Source organism: Setaria italica, chromosome I (assembly GCF_000263155.2).
Source record: "Setaria italica strain Yugu1 chromosome I, Setaria_italica_v2.0, whole genome shotgun sequence".
Classification (NCBI taxonomy): domain Eukaryota; kingdom Viridiplantae; phylum Streptophyta; class Magnoliopsida; order Poales; family Poaceae; genus Setaria; species Setaria italica.
The window spans coordinates 40,567,243-40,586,979 of NC_028450.1; the positions used below are offsets into that span (position 1 = coordinate 40,567,243).

At 48.7% G+C, this 19,737-nt stretch overlaps 3 protein-coding genes across 6 annotated transcripts; 2 read left to right on the forward strand and 1 right to left on the reverse strand.

Annotated features, from left to right (window-relative positions):
• Positions 1-894: 894 nt before the first annotated feature.
• On the reverse strand, positions 895-3,507 carry LOC101758699 (F-box/LRR-repeat protein 14). 4 transcript variants are annotated; one of them, XM_022825758.1, is made up of 3 exons: positions 3,347-3,507; positions 2,933-2,990; positions 895-2,702 (listed from the first exon to the last, which is right to left on the reverse strand). In XM_022825758.1, the coding sequence occupies exon 3, from the start codon at positions 2,640-2,642 to the stop codon at positions 1,173-1,175; it is 1,470 nt and encodes a 489-aa protein (XP_022681493.1). In that variant the 5' UTR covers positions 2,643-2,702; positions 2,933-2,990; positions 3,347-3,507; the 3' UTR covers positions 895-1,172. The 4 variants fall into 4 exon arrangements, with proteins under 4 accessions (XP_022681493.1, XP_012701753.1, XP_022681499.1 ...); XM_012846299.3 differs by having other exon boundaries at positions 895-2,707; XM_022825764.1 differs by lacking the exon at positions 2,933-2,990.
• Positions 3,508-9,510: 6,003 nt separating this feature from the next.
• Positions 9,511-13,684, forward strand: LOC101759514 (probable protein phosphatase 2C 27). Its single transcript, XM_004954187.3, has 4 exons — positions 9,511-10,009; positions 11,611-11,811; positions 12,116-12,327; positions 12,754-13,684. The coding sequence occupies exons 1-4, from the start codon at positions 9,932-9,934 to the stop codon at positions 13,319-13,321; spliced, it is 1,059 nt and encodes a 352-aa protein (XP_004954244.1). The 5' UTR covers positions 9,511-9,931; the 3' UTR covers positions 13,322-13,684.
• A 1,797-nt stretch (positions 13,685-15,481) lies between these two features.
• LOC111256218 lies at positions 15,482-16,233 on the forward strand. The gene is made up of 2 exons (XM_022823805.1): positions 15,482-15,715; positions 15,829-16,233. Exons 1-2 carry the CDS (start codon positions 15,584-15,586, stop codon positions 16,006-16,008), a joined length of 312 nt encoding a protein of 103 aa, XP_022679540.1. The 5' UTR covers positions 15,482-15,583; the 3' UTR covers positions 16,009-16,233.
• The last annotated feature ends 3,504 nt before the right edge of the window (positions 16,234-19,737 follow it).

Sequence of the window (19,737 nt, forward strand, 5' to 3'; positions counted from 1 at the left end):
AATACCGTTGCCATAAACATCCTCACGTCCAATCCCATAGGTAGCGAGAATATGTGGGACACCATTAGCTGTTGAAGACTCTGAATTGGGCAACCACAGTACCCGCACGAAGTGCACCGCCACAAAAAGGTACTCCAATGCGACGGTCCACCGAGGACACGACGATAATCACCGCCGCCACAGTTTTCACCTGAAGATCGGTGGTGGGGTAGGAAGGGGACACAAAATGATGGCGCCTTCGAGAAGGAAAAGGACGCCAAGGAAACTAAGTTGAGCTTGGTCATGAGACGTTCTAGCATCAGTTTTGTTGATGGCTTGGTGAAAGCATCTGCTACCTGGTCTTCGGATGAAACAAACCGAACGTCAAGCGCACCTTGTGCTACCTTCCTCAATTGTCGATTGAGATCATGTTTAGCACCCTTGCTCAGTAAAGTCATGGAAAAAAAATAACCAAGGCCAGAGTCATCAATGCACGATCAGAATTCAGAAGCTTTAGGATGAGGGGCAGTGAGATGAAAGCACGAAGAGGCCTTGGTTGCCCAACTGCTTCCCTTGGATGGACGTCCAACCAGAGTAATTGATGTCCACTTTCCACAAGTTGGGGAACCGGGAGCACAATGATGAGAGGGATTCTGTTGCCGGGTGCAGACCACAACCAACGTGGATAGTGCCCCTTTCTTCTGCATCGACATCGTAGAGCTGCTTCGACACGATGGAAAGAGAGTTGCGATCACCTGTCCTGGTAATCCTCTTAATTATGTCTGACAGCAGTGGCTCCGGGAGATCCTCCATCTATTGCTTCAGAGCGTTGGACTGAGATAATTGAAATAAGTGAATCAGAATTAAGCAAATGGAGATGACCAGACCACAGTAGCCAAGCTCATAATAAGCATGTTATGATAATCTTGAACATTTTCTTAGTGTCTGCAATGCACCCGGTGGCTTTATTTTCATATGTACAAAGGAGCTTCGACAAAAGTCTGGACTTACTAATCGTAATAATATAGAACATGGCATCATTCGTCTTTGAAAATACTACTTACTTAATACAGCATATAATCTACAACCTCTACTAATATATGGGAAACGGAAAATAACAGCCAGCGATATCCCAAAGATTCTTCTATTTCTATTGTACTGCACTGGCCTTCAGAATTGTCGGCATGGCCCTTTCATGAAAATATTTGGCGGAACAATGTACTTGTTTCCATCTTTATCATTCCTTTTAGACTGGCGAAGCTTTCAGACTCCGTGGAATAGTGAACTGATCTGGCAGCCCCCTGTACAGCTTTCCGAGAGACCCGACGACAGCCTACAACGGTCAGAGACTCCAATTTCCATGAACGTGCCAGCTCATCCATCCCATTATCAGTTACTTTCTTGCATTGTCGGAGAGTGAGACTGCTCAAGGACGGCGTAGACGTGATGCAACTGATCCCAGCATCAGTAATCCTTTCGCAATCCACAAGCTCAAGTGTCTCCAGGAATTGTGCGGACGAGAGGCCCTTCATTCCCTCATCGTCAAAATTGTTGGCGCCATTAAGCATGAGAACACGAATAGGACAAGACTGAACCAGCATTACAATACCCTCCTGCGTGAAGCCTATTTCTGATGGATACCTACTGGAACAAAATGTAAAGGTGAGCTCAATAACCTCAAGCATATGGCAGGTCAGACCTAGGGCCTTAAGGCTTTCATCAGTCAGTGGTGTCCTGAAATCCATGCCCGGTCCAGAGCGTAGAGGCATGAGGCGAAGTGAGAGGCTTCTAAGGTTGCTGCAGTTCCGGAACAGTGCAATCATCTCCCTCTCATCCAAACCAATAACATAGTCTAGGCAAAGTTTCTCTAATGCTTTGCACTTCCTCAATAGAAAACGAAGTCCAATCTCTGGCACAGTTATAATATGTGCCAACCTCAATTCCTTCAAATTTTCACAACAGATATCATATTTGTACTGATAGTGAGCATCAAAAGAGGGATCAAGGGGAGGCCCCGATAACCAATAATTGTCATTGATCTCAAACTCAAACTTTTCAAGCTTCATCCATCCTGGACCAAACTTTAGGAAGTCATACTGGCTGATCCCCTTGCAATCCTTTACCACAAGTTCCACCACTGATCCAGCCCTGCCAAGGTACTCCAGCCACTCCACACTTCCTACTTTCATGCAGTCAACGAGATGGAAAGCAGATAAACTCTTGCACCCAACCGCCACTGAGAGAAGCCCACTAGAACTTATAGCTGGGGCAAAGTTCAACCTGAGCGCCTTGAGCTTCTTGCAATATGCTAGATAACCAATACCGGTATCATTGATGTAGGAGCAGAAGCTTAAGGTGAGATCCGTCAGCAAAGGGCACTGAGACGAAAGCACAAGAAGCCCTTGGTTGTCCAGCTGCCTCCCTTGTTTGGACGTCCAACCAGAATAATTGATCTCTATTTTCCACAAGTTGGGAAACCGGACACACAGTGATGACAAGGCTTCTGTTGCAGGGTGAAGGCAGCAGCCAACACGGAGAGTGCCCCTTTCCTCTGCCTCGGCATTATAGAGCTGCTTTGACACGAGGGAAAGAGAATTCAGATCACTTGTCCTTGTAATCCTCTTGATGATCTCTGCAAGCAGTGGCTCTGAGAGACCCTCCATCAATCAATGCAGATAAGCTGCTACTTGAGCAATCTCAGGGTTGAGCAGGCATTCAGAGTGCTGGACTGAAATAAAGGCGATCAGATAAAGCATTTAAAAAGCATTATAATCATATGGCAGCAGGAATAATCATCATCAACTTTCAGCTGTTGAGTTTGTGAACCTCTGAACCTTTTACTATAGAGTTGCTTTGTTTGTTTTCACTAGTAAATAGCATGAAGAGAGGTGGCGCCCTATGTATTTCTAAATCACTGAGCAGGCAAAGAAGCTAGACTATACAAGCAACGTACCCTCAAATTAAACAAAAACGCTTGCATCTGAAAATTCTGCAACGAATAGCAAAGGAACCTGAAACAAATCGTCGAATTAGAATTGCAGGTATACAAGCTAAAATTACATTTGGAAGGGAGCAACTGACTAATCAAGTGAAACCTGCGACTGAACGTCTTTAGGGGAAAAAAAACATGCGACTGAACAGCTTAGAATTCATTGGCCTGGGGGATTCCTGAACTGTCTAATGTACCAAGCAAATCAAAACCATTTCCATACGTTACAGTGTAAAATTCGAGGCCCAGACCTCAAAATTAACAGGATAAGGAATCGAGCCCACCTGATGCTAGTTTCTTCTTCCGTAATCTCAAGCATAAACGCGAAAAAAAAAAGTCCCGAGCTCAAGTTGATAGAACCCCAAAACGGAATCGTACCTCGCAGGAACCGAAGAACAGAAGCTGGGATCTGCTTCTAGGGACGGGACCTAAGAAAACACGGCGCCGAGCACGGCAGGAAGAGAAGTAGAAGATAGACACGGCGGCGAACTCCCCTCCGGCGGTGGCGGCGAAGTGAGATATTTTTCCCCTTTTCTCTTTTCGAGCGGAAGGAGAAATATCTGCTTGACTGCTTGTGGTCCCCATCGGAAATTGGGCTGGGCCGCCCCGTATGTGACATGGGCCAAATACTGAAAACCGGTTTCTTCTATACGGAGTATTACCGAATATTGGTTTCTTTTAGTGTGTGGATGTGAAAAGAAAGCAAACCAACAAACTGCGCCACACGGTAGTTTGAGGCCCGAAGAACCATCTCCAGCCTCCGTAGTCGAAATCCCAAGCAGCAAGTCTCATCGCACAGGACAATCCTCAGGAAAGGGCTCACTGGCTCGTGGAGCATTTGAGCACACGCATATTTCTGTTCAAGAAAAGGTTAAAGGGGAGATGGCAATGTTGCGTTAGCTCAGCTCATCACTAGCTCAGCCTTGTGCCATCCACCAACGACCATGGAGGGGAGCTGATGCTTGGTGAATCAGAACCCACGCCATCAATTATTTTTGAGGACGAAAGCTACTCCTAGCTAGGAACAAAGGATTAAACTAATGCATACGGTATGCGCCTGTGATCTTTCTTCCTGCTTTCTCGCGTTGATTTTATTCCGTCCCTGTCCCTATCCGTTGCAATCGCCAGCTTTTGGAAGGGGAGGAGGACGGCGAGGAGGAGAGGGGGGCCTTTCGCTGATCAGGACCCACACGGCACTTGATCAATCTCCACAGGACCCAGGCGACTGCGCGCGTAAGCGCTACGAGCACCAAGATCCTTTGTGTATCTGAAAAAGAGGGAGCAGGGTATATATCTGGCAAGATATCATTTGGTCAGGGATCGATAGGCTAGCAACTTGCAGCTTTTGCTATTAGTGATTGTTCCAGCGGTCAAAATTGAAAGAAAGAAAGAGAGAAAGAAAGAAAGAAAGAGTTTAGAATCCAATACTATACTGAAGCATGAATTTTGAAATTTACCTGCGTGCAGGATGCTGATTTCAGCAGTTGTGTGCATGAGACGTTTCAGCAGGTGTGTTAAGCTTGTGGCTTATCCACGGTCAGCTGTGGATAATCCTACCCTACCGCAATCCGTAATCGACGTGGTTCTTTTCGGGGGTGTTGATTACGACGGCAGGTGTGAACCGGGGCAGCCCTAAGAATCTGCTGAAAATTAAAGCTGAAAACGTGCGGCTGCAGTCCCATGTTTGTTTCTGCTCTGCTCTACTCATTCGTTGGAAAGGAACCGTCATTCATTGGTTGGATCGGAATAGTGAATAGGAAATATAATCTTCTCTTTGAAAGATAGCTATAAAATGTATAATCTCCGGACGATCTCTCCCAAATCCCGATCGGGCCGATCTTCGACAGGTTCGTTTTTTGTTCGTTTCTCTGACAGTATTGCCTGTCTAGCTCTTCCTGACCAACGGCTTGATGGTTCTTTTTCTGTCTTTTTTTTATTATTTATTTTTGGTCACGAAGTCTTCTGAGTTTGCATGCTCTAGAGCGTTCCTGCAAAGGTTGGCAAACCATCCCAAGACAAGGACTTGTAACGGCAAGGGATGGTTCAGTGAAATTGTGCTTCGCAGATCGATGGAGATAAGGCAGTGCATGCCACAGCTAAGGTTGGGAGTAGTGGCTCTTTTCCTTGTCCCAAATAAAGGCGATAGATCCATTGGCAATGCGGTCTTCCATTGACCTGAAAAGGGCACCTGCATGAAGCTTTTGGTACCTTGCAAGAAGGGGCAAAAGGATACGACACTTCCTTCGGCCACAAGCCTCCGATCCACTACTCCGCTCCACACTGGTGCCTACAACATGTTCCTCTACAACGTCTGTCATAGGGCTTTTCACATCAAGAAATGGCCATGCACTGTTTGTTGCCCCCGGAAGGCGTGCAGATCTGATAAGGGCAACACCCAAAGGTAAGGTCAGGACTAGGGACGACGCCGAGTAGCGAGTGGCACGCCCATGTATATCTGAAAAGGGAGATGTGCGCATCTATAGTGCAATCTTCCATTGGCTCGGGAAAGGCATTATTGTTGCATTGCCACCAAGCAAGCTTTAGTCGTATCTTGCAAGAATGGGCAAAGACGTATGCTATGCGATGCAAGTTTCTTCGGCCACAAGATTGCCCACGATGGATCGATCGAGTGTGCGTGTCTGCTGGAACATGTCGTCGTTGTATACGCGCAGGATAATAGGATTAAAAAGGTCGTCGGAGACGTCTAGTGCACCTACGTGACATTATTTAGGCTTAATCAGCAATCGCTTCTGGCGTGGATCAATTGGTTGACGATGACTGATTAACCTAACGCGACTTGCCAGTACGTACTGTTTCCGGTTCTGGTTTGAACGGGCGTGACCTGCGTGCGAGACAGACATCACAGCGGAGCCCATCCATGCATCGCATCGCCGTAACCAAACGCATCGACCGGCGCCCGGGCGGTGACGGATCCATCGTGCATTCATGGATCGCTCGATCGATGGCGGCGGCGTTGTCTATTCTTGCTTTAGGGCGGAAGAGGATGGATGGGATGGGTAGTTGGGCACAGTCGGTTCGGTTGGCAACGAGCGCAGAGGAAAGGAAGACGGGCAGCCTCGTCTTCGCCAATCATAAAGCAATCCGCGTCCGGCTTATACTTGAGGGTCGTCCAAACACAAAGAGGGTACAGTACAGTTCGTAGATCGGACATCGTCGTTTCGTTGGTGAAAATCTTACCTATTCGGAGTGCTTCTTTTAATGAAAAAAATATTTTTGTTAGCGAAAGCTCTTTGGAGTGTTGATCAGCAAGTTTGCCAACGCAACCGCTTAAATAAAATAATTAACATTAGCTTGGAGTATGTCGATCTACACGCATGTGTGTAATTAACTGTTAATCCCGGGTATAGGGCAACGGTGGTTGACATAAGGGGGTGTTTGGGAGGAGTGGGCTAAATTTTAGTCTTGTCACATCGGATGTTCGGATACTAATTAGAAGGACTAAACATAAGCTAATTACAAAACTAATTGCAGAACCCCTAGGCTAAATCGCGAGACGAATCTATTAAGCCTAATTAATCCATCATTAGTGAATGGTTACTGTAGCACCACATCGTCAAATCATGGCCTAATTAGGCTTAATAGATTCGTCTCGCGATTTAGCCTAGGGATTGTGTAATTAGTTTTGTAATTAGTCTAGATTTAATACTTCTAATTAGTGTCCAAATATTCGATGGGACGGGGGCTAAAATTTAGCCCCCTCTTCCCAAACACCAGTTTGGTTTCACACGGCCGAGCAGCGATTGCTAAAATCCCAAAGGGAGCCGATGGGCCTCTTATATATCCTCGCACGTGCGGACATGACGCTCGGTCGTGTCGAGCTCCGCAGCTCGCCGTGTTGAAGGTCTGACGACGCCTACCACTGACGTGACGTGGCGAGTAAACACGACAAGAAGGGGGGCAAAAACGTGCCGGTTTTGCAAGCGGGTCGGTTCGTTGCCGTCTCGTGTCAACGGGTCACGGCGACACGTACGTGTACGCGCGCCCGACGTCAAGAGAGCACCGAAGCAGGCAGGCAGAGGCGCGGCCACTTTGGCTGGCCCTGCTCCGCACGCGTGTCCGCCTCGAGGATCACACACACGACACGGAAGAGAGCCGTCGCTGTTGGCGTGGGACCATGTAGTCCCTACGTACGTTAATACCGATCTGAGAATTACCCAGGAGCTGCGCGCGGTTACTGTGCACTTTAACCGCGTGCAGCGGTGGATAATTTTACTACGTGAGCACACTTGGGTCAATAACCGTGCCGTTGCGGTTAACCTTAACCACCTCTCTTCTCCCATGGAGATTTTAATTTCTCTAGGGCCTGTATGTTACCTCGCGACCTGAAAAGATTGACCATTCCATAAAGAACATCACCGGAGAGAAAGGTCCGGCTTCTCTGACCCCACGAAGCGAAGGCTTCGAAACCAGCAGCGAAGGTCCGGACTCCCCCGTTTGGCGTCTGCGTATATAAAAAAGAAAAGGCAAAAGGCGCACGGATATTTTCGTGTGTTCGCTCAGGAAAGGAAAATATCACAGGCTGCAGGAAGAAAACACACTGCCCTGCTGAGGTGAGCACTTACGCCGTGGTCTCGCCCCAAGCGACTAGGATCCATCCAGCGAAAATACCAGCCTCACGTTCGTTGGGGTGGGTCCCTGCCGCGCCCCCACCTCTCGTATCTTGCTCGCAGAAGCACGCCGTAAGTGTACCGTGCCCCATGCCCCTCCTACAAAGTACATTTATGATGACCTAGTGGCATGGAGTATGATCTTATGATTTTTTACTGTTGGCAAAGAAAAAACATGTTTTTTTAACAGGCATGGTCTGTGAAAGTATTCCACCAAATCGCTGTTACACTAGAGCTAATTCACACCCAAAACGCTGTTAAATATCGATAGAGCTAATTGACCATGCCCTTCGAACAATCTTTTTAGCGGATGGGCCGGGGGTGGCTTGCTATTGTTTGATTTTCAGTAAACTAACCCCGTGGAAAACCAAGAATCCATTTTTAGAGTAACTTCAAGAGTTTCCTAAAAAATTCTTTCCCAAAATGAGGTATTAGAGGCTATGCTAAAAAATTTCCTCCAAAAATATATCAGGCCACAACAGAACGCTAAAAACTACTCCCAATATTTACCACATCATCGTAATTGGGCCTACCTCCAGAACGGACCCCCCTACCTCTAAAACAGAGCTCCATCGCTCCTTCGAGTAGAGCTCGCCGTCGGCTCTGCCGCCATGGCTCCTCACCTCCTCCAGCTGCTCCTCCTTGCCGCCACCGCCTCGTCATAGTCGCCGACCGCCGTGGCATCCATCTCCGGCACTGCCGCTCAGTCTCCCACATCCTCTTCCTCCTCCTCTACCGCCAACGCACAAGAACCCTCCTCGTCCTCCTCGTCCTCTCCTCCCACGTCCAGCAACACCCCCATCTCCACAACCATCGCCACCATGCTCTCCCTCTCCCACCCGAACTCGCACCCCGTCGCGGCGCCGCGGCACCAGCACGTGCCTCGCCCTGTTGTCGCCGCCACCCCCTCATCGTGCCACTGTCGCGCCAGCTACATCGCCGCGAGCGCAATCCTGCTCCCTGACGGCGGCAGCACGAGCGGCCGCGGTGACCGGAAGCTCCCCTTCACCCTTCCTTCGATGGCTCCGCCTGGCCAGCTCTACCATCCCTTCCACCCACCGTCGTCCCCGCTTCCGTCTAAGTTCTGCAGCCTCGACCTCACCCAGCGCCTCGAGGTCCTCCGCGACCGCCTAGGCCAGTGGCATGAGTACACGCCCCTCATCTCCACGCTCTCCCGCAACGGCTTCACTCCGTCCGCCGCCGCCCCTGGAGAAGGTGAGGAGGCAGGGCCCGTGTGAGGGCACCGCGGCGTACGCAGCGAGGAAGGCCGGGTCGGGAGGATGGCCTCCCAGCGGCGTGAGACGGGGCAGAGGTGGAAGAGGAGGAAGGACGGCACGCGGGTGAGCACCTCGAGGAGCAGGTCATCGGGGAGCCCCATCCAGATGCCGGCGTCCATCGCGTCTGCGTGGTGGTGGTGGAGGAGGAGCGCGGCCGCGGCCCACAGTGGAGGAGCCCGGGAACGGCGGCGGCGGCGCGGTATCCTCGTTGAACCCTCGCGGCTTGTGCGGAGCGAGCGGTGCGGGCCAAGCAGGCGGCAGCCGACGCGCACGCGGCAAAAAAAAAAGACTGTTTTTTTGGCGGATTGGGGAAGGAACACGAATGTTAAAATATACGCGATAGGTGGCTGCTTTCTGGCATCGCGAAAAGATTGGAGGAGGTTTGGGGTACTTGTTGGAGTTTTTTTTTTATTTTCACCCTAAAGAAGATATTGGGGTAAGATTAATTGTCTTTTGGAGTTGCTCCAGGTAGCCCCGTGGCGGGCGACCCCACCACCAAACTGTAGCCAAAAGGAAAAAAAGAAAGATCAGCAGGTGAGAAAAAAAAGAACACGCATAAAAAAACCCGCCGCGGTGTCCACCACGTGCTTTTCTACTCTCAGCCCGCTTCGATAAATACCCCCCGCACCCTCGCCCTCGCCCTCCTCTGCTCTTCGGTTTCCTTCCCATCTCCTCCCTCCCCTCTTCTCCTTGATTCTTCCTCACCAGCACCAGCAGCAATCGCGCTAATCGCCAGTTAATCCCTTCCAAATCCGCGATATTCCCAAGAATCTTCCTCCTCGCACCCACTCTCCCTCTCTTTCCTCCCATTGCGCTCCCCACGCGCTCGGATTCCTGCTCGCTTTCTCCGTCTCCGTCTCCGTCTCGGCCGTCCTCCTTTCCTCCGCCTCGGATTCGATCGCCGCGCTCCCCTCTTACCCCTGCTCCTGCCTGCCGCCGCCTTTTTATCCCGTCTTCCCCTGTCCGCCCGGGACTCTTTTCCGCAGTTCTTGCTCGTTGCGTTGCGTCGCGTCGAGGAGAGCGGACCTTTCGTTTCCGGATCGTGCGGCGCCCCCGACATGTGCGTGGAGGGACTGGAGGACGCAGGGAGGCTTGATTTCGGAGACCAGGGCATCGACAAGCACGCCGATTTCGCGGTGCGTACCACCGGTTCCGCTCCTCACCTCCTTTCTTGTGTTTTTTTTTCCTACGGATTTTTGCTTGCAATCTTCGTGATTTGTTGTTGCGGGTCTCGCTTGCCGGACTTCACGCTTTTCATTGATTGGTGATTCGTGCGGGTTTCAGTCGGTCGGGGACGGGATCGATTCAGGACACGGAACCAAATTTCGCTGTGGTGGTTGCTTCCGGGTCATTCTTTTCATGTCGAAATGCTCTCTCTTTTCTTTCGCTTTCTCTGAAAATCCGGAGCAAAATATAGATAGGAGAGGCCAGTTATTTATTGGAGCACCAGTGGAATTAAAGAACTCTCGTGCATTTAGCAATACCTTTCTATCTCGCGCACCAGGTGTGAAAGGGAAGATGCTCTGAATTGTTCAACGGGAAGAAGTTTCTAGTGCAAATTCAGGTTGCGTAAAAATAGTGTCTTTGTGATTGCCCTAGCTTGCGGACGAATTGTTTGTTTCTGCATTGCGCTGTTCCTTTGTACTTTTGATTCTGTGACGAATTTGTCATGCATATGATATGTGGTGCGGCGTACTGGTCTTCCTGCAAGCTTTTCAATTTAGCCAAGCAGAAATATTCAGCACAGCAAAGTTCACACTATAATACCTAAATTGGTTTACCTCAGATCAAAGTCAAATGGCAAAAAAGAGTGGCCTTGATACTATTAAACATCAGAGAAGGGCATACTATTGGATATATAATTACTGATAATCTGCCATCTAGTATGTTCTTTAGCATGTAGAAGTAGAATAATCAGTACTGGCAAAGTTCAGTTAGTACTTTACTTCTTCCTCAATTGGGGTCAAGAAAAAAAAAGGGGGGCTAAAGGGTCGTGTTGTTCACTCGCCTGATTGGGCGGTGGACAACTCTTAGTGATCCATGTTCTTTATAGCTCTCTATGGCTCTTAGATACATAATATCATCCTATGGATCGTGGTACCCTTTAGACCTTAATGGGGTAGCTTTGTCCCTTTACTTGGTAGTGATGTTGCAAACAGGAAGTGGACTATGGAGTGGCGCCCAAGAATGTACACCTGTAGGCTTTACATGACTCTGCTAATTAGCTCAACTGTGAGGAACAACTGCAGTATCTGCTGTCCAATCATATTGTCACAGCTGTTTGCTCCTTTGTCAAGTTTATATGATGCTATAAGCTTTTGTCTGAAAGACAGACAAGCTGCCAGGTAGCACCTATGTGCATTCTTGGGTGTTTTGTTTATCATTGCCCTCTCTAGAAATGGTTACTTGAAGCCTTTCCTGTCCAACAATGGCTTGCCTTCTGTTACTGACTTTACCGAATTGGACTTCTGTTCCTATGTCCCTTTCAACTAGCTGTGTTACCACTTACTATAAGTATTGCGCTTTCTCTGTGATGCTAACAAGTATCTCTAGGGAATTCCAGTTGTTGGCCAGGTGGGAGTATGGGGCTAGAATTTTTATTTCATCGCCTTGAAATTGACCCATTTGTTTTCTTGGTTTCTCTATCGAATCTTATATGGTGCTTTTTTTTTTGTTTGAGTTGTTTATTATTTGTTTTCTTTCACCGTGCTCTAATCCTTTTTTGGATGATGTGCAGATGGAGAGAGTTTGTGAGAACACAGTGTCTGTTGATTTCAAGCAGACTAAGTTGAACAACTTTGTTCCGTTCATCCGGTCAGGGGAATGGTCTGATATAGGAGGTCGTGATTACATGGAAGATGCCCATGTGTGCATCTCTGATCTGGCAAAGAATTTTGGCTATAAAGCAGTGGATGATGAAGTGATTTCCTTCTATGGGGTAATTACCTGTTCATTCTTATATTCCATTCCTACTTCAACAAGGAAATTATATTGCTTTGAGTTATTCTGAAGAAATCTTTATCTTTGCTGTAAATTTTAGTGCACTCCTTATGCTAAATGTGCCTGCAGCTTAGCAAAAATTTCAGTTAATTTTTTTTTCTAATTTTTTTTGGGAATATGTGTATGCTAACCCCTTCTAGTGGTACTATTACAGAGTTGCTTCCCCGTAGTTTCATAACTGCAGTAAACATGAAATATCTTATGTTTCTATTCTCATCACACACTTTAACTCCTATTCGCAGGTCTTTGATGGACATGGTGGCAAAGATGCAGCCCATTACGTCCGTGATAACTTGCCACGGGTCATCGTGGAAGATGCTGATTTTCCTCTTGAGCTTGAAAAGGTAGTCAAGAGGTCGTTTGTGGAAACTGATAGTAAGTTTGCAGAGACATTTTCTCATCACAAGGGACTTTCTTCTGGAACTACAGCACTTACAGCAATGATTTTTGGAAGGTATTGCTTCACATCCATCTCTAATTCTCTGGTTATGGACTTATGGTGTTATCCACTAAGTGTGTTGTTTAATTATATGATTGGATTGGAAGCTGCAAGATATGATTGGAAAATTAAAGCATGGGGTAGAGGTTCAGTTCACCATAGGTTTCTACCAGTTTTGGTGTATGCATTTCTGGGATTATTTGAGTTATCTTCCTGTCAAAAGTACTTGAAGGGCATCAAGTTTTTTCTTAATGGTCGAACCATAGGTCATCAAATCTGAAATTTTTCTGGGATACTAGCCTAGGAACCTTAATCTCAGCTGTGCATGATTTTATAAATTCTAGTTTTGCTGTGAGCTAGAGTGGACAGAATTCTTCTTGCTTAAAATATTTTTTGTAAGTTATCATTGGCAGATGCTAATTGCTAGCATATCTTGTGCAGGTCCCTTCTGGTGGCTAATGCTGGTGACTGCCGAGCAGTCCTTTCCCGGTGTGGTACTGCCATTGAAATGTCCAAAGACCATAGGCCGTGCTGCATCAATGAAAGAAAGCGTGTAGAATCACTTGGTGGCTATGTGGATGATGGTTATTTGAATGGTCAGCTGGCAGTCACTAGAGCACTAGGTGACTGGCATCTCGAGGGCATGAAAGAGATGGGTGAGCCTGGAGGGCCCTTGAGCGCTGAGCCAGAGCTGAAGATGATAACATTGACAAAGGACGACGAGTTCTTGATAATAGGCAGTGATGGCATCTGGGATTTCTTCTCAAACCAAAATGCTGTGGATTTCGCGCGACGGAAGCTCCAAGACCACAATGACTTGAGGCTGTGCTGCAGGGAGATCGTCGATGAGGCAATAAGGCGGGGGGCCAGGGACAACCTAACAGCTGTGATGGTCTCGTTCCACCAGGAGGCCCCTCCCCAGACCAGAGTGAACAGGACAGGCAGGGTTGCACGCAGCATATCAGCTGAAGGGCTTCACAACCTCAGAGTGCTCCTGGAAGGCCAGTGACGGCGCGCCCATTGCCCCGCCAGTCCTGATGTTGTGCTACATTGCTGAGTGTTAATTGTAAGTAGCGATTTTCGGTATCTTGGTGCTGTTCAGCAACTGTCTGTCGACATGCCAGAGTAACTATTCTTGTCTGAGAATAAACCAACGAACCCGAGATCTCACTAGCTGATTGTGAGACGCTGTAAATAATAAAAGTTGGAGCTAGGTAAGGACGAGTTAGCAGTGTGCATCCAGGGGGCTTTTGTGGCTCATTATGCGATGTTTTCCCCTGATCTTCTGTAAATAAAACCTTGCTGGGAGTATTAATGTAATCGAACTAATGTTCTCTCATGTGATGCGTGCGCCCCCAACTTTGAGATTTTACCGACCATGTTCAGACATATCTTGTTCGTGTTACTGCCGTACTGTTGGTAAATCTTGTTCCCAACATCGAGACGCTTCCGAACTGAACTTGTCCATCCTCATGTGCCTGCTAAACTTTAGCACATGTCACATTAAATGTTTGATACTCCTGTCACATTGAATGTTTGATACTAATTAGGAGTATTAAACATAGTCTAATTACAAAATTAATTACACAGAGGGAGTCTAATTCGCGAGACGAATCTACAGTAACCATTTATTAATGATAAATTAATTAGTTTTAATAGATTCATCTCGTGAATTAGACTCCATCTGTGTAATTAATTTTGTAATTAGCTCGTGTTTAATCCTCCTAATTAGTACCCGTGTGAATCAAGAATTTGTGATGCTGGCCCGCACTGACAGCTACTAAACCAAGTAACCTGAACAAGATTTGACAGGGGAACCTGGACATGATTTGATAGATTTCACATGGTACCATCCTCTTCATGATTTGAGCCCAGAGCTCAGAGTACATCAATGTAATTGAAGTAACGTTCTCTCATGCAATGTGTGCGTCCCAATATTGAGATTTACAGATCACGTTAGATATATCTTGTTCGTGTTACTGGTGGTATATCTTGTTACAGTTGTGGCAAATGTTGTCAGTAGCATAACTTTATTACGAAGCAGACGCTTCCGTACTGAAAATTCCATTGTGAACTATGACCATCCTCAGCCAAGAATTTGTGATGCTGTACCTGTACTGACAGCAACTAAACCAAGCAACCTGAACAAGATCTGACAGGGGAACCTGGACATGATTTGATAGATTTCACATGGTACCATCCGATCCGATAGGCCATAGAGAACCATCGAAATCATTCGGTTACCGATGCTACATCCCCTCTTCACGACACTGTTCGATTCGAGCTCAGATGAGATCCGACAGGCCACCGATGCCTCCGATCCTGCTCCTGCACCTCTCGCGTGATCGTGAACGTCGGGAGCCCGGTCAACCGAGATCGCTGCCCGTGCGCCGACGCACCTTTTGATGCCACCTTTGCAGCTAATCTTTCAATAGATCTTTCCTTGTGCTACACCCTAAACCTAGCATTAGCTCCTAATTACTAAACGTCCTCTCGCTGACACTTATCCCCAAACAGCTGCGCTCGCTTTACCGGCGACATGGTTCCCTGACCCAGGTCAATGCCTCCCTCCTGTTCTCACCCCCAGCAGACAGGCCTTCTCTAATCTTATCTCCCCTTCGAGACATTTGCTGTCCGGTCACACACATTCAGACAGAAACAACTAAACGCTCCGTCCATGCGAGCCATCCCGGCTTTTCTCAAGGAACGCGCGAACAAATACGCAGCCTCTGCTGACGAGCCGCGAGACAGGCGCGAGACTTTCCAGGGGACGATGCGCGCAGCGCCTGAGACCGGACAGAGAACCGGTGGAATGAAGCTTAGTGCTTGCAGGTTCAGCGTCATCTCAGTGTACCTAATCCAGGGACCAGCGGCCTAAACACGGCCCAAATTTCGTGCGGGCGGCCGTCCGTAAAGGGCGACAGGGGCGCCATAAACTAAGTTAGCGCCTCGCATGGGTGTGTGTGGGGTTGACGACACTGGTACAGACAGCACAGCTTGTTTTTGTATGCTGTAGGTGCGGACAGCCCACTCCTGAATCCTGATAGGCATGAGTACAGCAATCACTGGGATGGGGCCATGGCGGTGTTCTGAGCTCTGAATGGGGGTGTATAAGTAGGGCGTGTCGTAGGTCAGATGGGTTCAGTTCAGTTCAAACCACTTTGCCTGTTCCCCTATAGCCTTCTGCGTTCCAACTGAGCTGAGGAGTAAAGCGACAGCACTTGGTCTCTGAAGTCTCTTTCAGTCTTCACATTCTCTCTACCGCGCAAAGATGAGGACTTCCGTGTCATTGGCCGCCGCCGTCTTCTTGTTTCTGTTGCTGACGGCCATGGAGGCTGAAGCCATCAGGTTGGATGCGGAGAGCCGTGCCGCCGTCAGCCAGAGCCAACAGCAAACTGTCAATGTAAGTGATCCTAGTTCTTTTCAGTGTCTGAATATCCGAATGGAAACTGTTCGTGCATTGGTGGTTTACTTTGGAACGGACGCTGACGTGCTTGCATTCTTGTGATTTATCAGAAATCAGCCGAGAACTTGGTGCAAAAGCAAGAGGTCGCTCCCGGTAAAAGCTCGGTAGGCGAGAGCGAGACGAAGAGAAGCATCGCTGGACAGGAGGTCGTCAGGGCGACAACACATAAGCTACCCGAGTTCCACGAAGACTACTACGGCGCCAGCGTCCATGAACCTAGGCACCACTGAGCGATGCGGCAGTCTTTGCCCCCCAGCTGGCTGCTCCGTTTGTTTGTTCCCTTTGTGCAAAGAGGAAATAGGCCACTAGGTACTACTAGCTTAGTCAGCAGCTGTAGCAGGCTGCCATAGTTACCTTATTCTAAGCTTGATTAGCGAGCAGACACAATCCTTTCCTTTTTCTTTCTTTCTTTTTCCATCTCTTGAATGGAAATGTAACAGTTTTGATGCGCTAACTTGTTGGCAAAAGCCACAAAAGGAAATCTCAAGATGCTGTCAGTGCAAGCTTGTTCAGCTATAACTATGCGATTGTCATGTTGCTGCAGCAGAGGACATTTGATGCGAGCGAAAGCTTGTGCACTACTGAAAATGGCAAGATGCTGCGCCAGTGCAAGCTCGTTCCATGATAACAGTGCGATTAGCATGTTAGCACCGCAGAGAACACCGGATGCGATAATGTTTAAGAAACCCAAGAGTTTCAGAGTTCCAGTAACTTCTGTAAGGTCAGGAATAATTCACTCGTTTCACTGTGTCAAATAGCACGTAGAAACTGGCTGATCAGAAATTCAGAACACCAGGTGCAGAACAGATAAATGTTTTGTGGCCTGCTGGCCTCTCAAAGAGGCAAGGTGAAGGTGAACTGGTGGACCTGTGAATTGTGATCGTCGGCGACTGGTCGGCAGTTGTAAATTGCCGCTACCGACGCGCACTGCTAGGTATGCGGGCAAGCGACGTCGCTGTGTGTCAGTAGGCAGCACCAACTCCAACACTGGGAGCGTGCTTTGAGGGTGAGGCAGCAGCGAGCGCAAGTGTGCTCGACACCGCCGGATAAGCTGCAGTGTTCTTCGCCGGGAGCGTCCTTCCTGTCCGGGCCGGACGGTGGAGGGCGGACTAGAGTATTCGGCTGTTACTTTCACATGCCGAATTATCAGCTGATGATTGGGCAGAGCTGAGTAGCTTGTTGGCCATCTTTTGGGAGCCTGCAGCCAGGCAGGGCGAAAGTGCTGTAGAGGATGTGGTGCATGACGTTCTCAAAAAGAGGATAAAGGGTGGCTATGTTAGAAATAATGTGGTACTACATGGCTATTGGATAGGCAGAATGTTGAGGCATTCTTCTTTTTTAGTGAAACAAGAAAAAAAAGAGTGTAACCTTAGTCAACAAAATCAACAATTTAGTCATTGTTTACCACGGTAACTTTATTTTCTTCCTTGTTGTACTGATTGATTGATCTGCTTGTGACGCGCACGAGCAAAGAGGGGCATGTCCTCTGAGGTACTGCAGGTAGTCATCGCTGCCACGTGTGTAGCAAAGTGGCCGCTGCGTGCGAAAATTTTCCTTCCAATGAGTAGTGGGCTTCTGGCTGGGTGTGGCCCGAATGTTTTCGGCCTGCTCGGCCCGATCGATGGAGGGAAGGTTTGCGTTTGTGTGGTGGGATGGGCTGCGTCGAAGGCACAAAAAGCCTACCTAGTAGAACGGCCTAGACCGCCGCGCCATCTCGAGCCCCCTGTCAGGCAGGGCCCAGCAGGAGGAGATGAGGAGGGCTCCAAGTGGGGCGAGTACCCATCGCCGGCGTCGGCGGCGGCTCGCCGGCCAGACCGGTCAGACGTCGTTTGCAGGGTGGAGACAAGCTCGCCCGCTTGTCCTCTTCGCCGTCTCTTGATTTGCTCACGCCGTCGCTCTTCGCTTCCCCGCATCATCGTCCGCCACCACATCTCCCCGCCACCATGACGCTGCTACGATTCCAATTGCCACGTGGTACGCCTGCAGAACCACGGGTGCGGACAGCAAGAACGCGACGGCCCCCGTCCCTGTCCGACACGTTGTGTTGTGCCCCAGCGGATGAGACCAGCCTGTGGACTCATCCAAAGACGGGGACGCTGACGTCCATTTCATTCGTCGAGCAAGGAAGCAAATGCGTAATGCCCTACAGTCCTACTGCTGAACAAGAAAGTTGCCCCAAAGGAGCAGCAGAGAACCACCACATGGCGTTTGTTCCTCGCTGCCTGCCCAAGCATGGATTGCCGTTGCCGTTGCCAAAATGCCAACCCAACACGTCTTCAACAGCTAATCCCTACTTAGAACTAACCTACTCCATCGAAAGGTGTCAATACCTGCAGAAAGATGAGTAGAAAAAACCGCGCGGCACCACGTGGGCAACATTGGAGTTTTCGTTTCTTCCTTCTTTTGATGATGTGAATCGTCTGGGGGCTGTACAGCTGTGGCGGAATGTTCGGGCCGACCACGGACGTGGCTGCACCCGCTGCGCGCTCCTCTGATGATTTTCTGAATCCAAGCAGACTCGTGCTCGTGTACGTTCAAACTGCTGTTCGGAGTCTTCAGACTTCAGAACCTGGCTGTGCCTGTACGTGACCACTAGGACGCCAAAGTCTGCGCGTACTTGGCCGCTTGCTTTAACGACCGTGAATTTAGCGAGCCCAATAGCCGCCGGAACGCACGGCGGCGGCGAGCCGCGGAAAATCACACGCCAAATCCTTCAGGATTACGACGCTCCTTCCATTTTAAATTGTAGATCGTTTTAATTATTTTAGATTCGTAGGTATTATTATATATCTAAACATACAATATATATAGACGCATAATAATATTTATAAATTTAAAAAAGTTAAAATAATCTACACTTTGGAACGGCCTCGCCGTAGATAAACGGAACCGAACAACGCGGCAGATTAGGGGGTTCTTTGCTTCGGTACGAAGAGTTGTCTTGTCGACCCAGATAATCCAGCTCGTCGGAGCATGATTGAGGAAGATGGAGGGAATAAACAATCGAAAAAAAGGTGCGGTCGTCCGCGTACCTTCAATACCCGTAAGAAATTCGCGAGTCCATACTCCACGCCAGCCGGTGACACGCGACAGCAACGCAAATTGCTATTAGTGTCGTCGGAAGCAGCGCTGAGCACCGTGATTGATTCTTTAATCTTTGGAGCATTAAGCAAGTACCAGCACAATATTATTCGTGCCATTGTGTCGAGTGGCAACTAGTCGTTGATGGTGGCGGGTGCCACCCCCTTTCTTGTTCTCTGATGATCTGATCCATTCCCTCGCGAGCGAAAGCAAGGTCGATTCGCGCGTCCTAATTATTCTTTTCAAGTGCGTCTTTAATCAGAGGAGTATAAAGACAGATTAATGGTAAGGCATCACATCAAATAATCACCTTTGCAAAAACGCTGCACTTCACAAGATGCAAATCATTGCCCTCCTGCCCGCTTTTGTCCTTGTGAAACGTGAATGCTGCAGCACGCGGTCGAAAGTCCTGAACCCCCGTGCTGCTACGCGACGGTAATTTCCCCATTTGGTAAAGGGCAGTGCAGTAATTTCCTGGAGGCAGTTAACCAGTGCTCCCCTGGGGCCTGGGCAGTTTGGGAAGAACACGCGCGCTGGCAGAGCGCACTACGCAACACAAATGCCCCGCGGCGCTGCCCCAGATCTCTGTCCCTGTCGTGGCACCAAATCCAAATCCCACTCTTTGGCACCTCTAATCCCAAGGAGAGGGAGGCGAAAATCCCGTTAACCCCACTGCATTCCCCCAGAGGCGACGAACAGCCAACCGCGGCGCAGGTGTCACAGGAGGGAGGGACGAACAAAAGCTGAGGCCTTGTTTAGTTGGGGAATTTGGGAGGTGCCAAATTACTGTTACAGCACTGTAGCACACTGTAGCGTTTCGTTTGTATTTGTGAATTATTGTCCAAATATTGACTAATTAGGCTCAAAAGATTCGTCTC

Excerpts from the sequence above, each read along its gene's own strand:
- LOC111256218 (XM_022823805.1), top strand. The coding sequence starts at position 15,584 with ATGAGGACTTCCGTGTCATTGGCCGCCGCCGTCTTCTTGTTTCTGTTG. Across the intron at positions 15,716-15,828 it reads GCCAACAGCAAACTGTCAAT|AAATCAGCCGAGAACTTGGT; the intron begins GTAAGTGATCCT and ends GTGATTTATCAG.
- LOC101758699 (XM_022825764.1), bottom strand. The coding sequence starts at position 2,642 with ATGGAGGGTCTCTCAGAGCCACTGCTTGCAGAGATCATCAAGAGGATT.
- LOC101759514 (XM_004954187.3), top strand. The coding sequence starts at position 9,932 with ATGTGCGTGGAGGGACTGGAGGACGCAGGGAGGCTTGATTTCGGAGAC. Across the intron at positions 10,010-11,610 it reads ACAAGCACGCCGATTTCGCG|ATGGAGAGAGTTTGTGAGAA; the intron begins GTGCGTACCACC and ends GATGATGTGCAG. Across the intron at positions 11,812-12,115 it reads AAGTGATTTCCTTCTATGGG|GTCTTTGATGGACATGGTGG; the intron begins GTAATTACCTGT and ends TCCTATTCGCAG.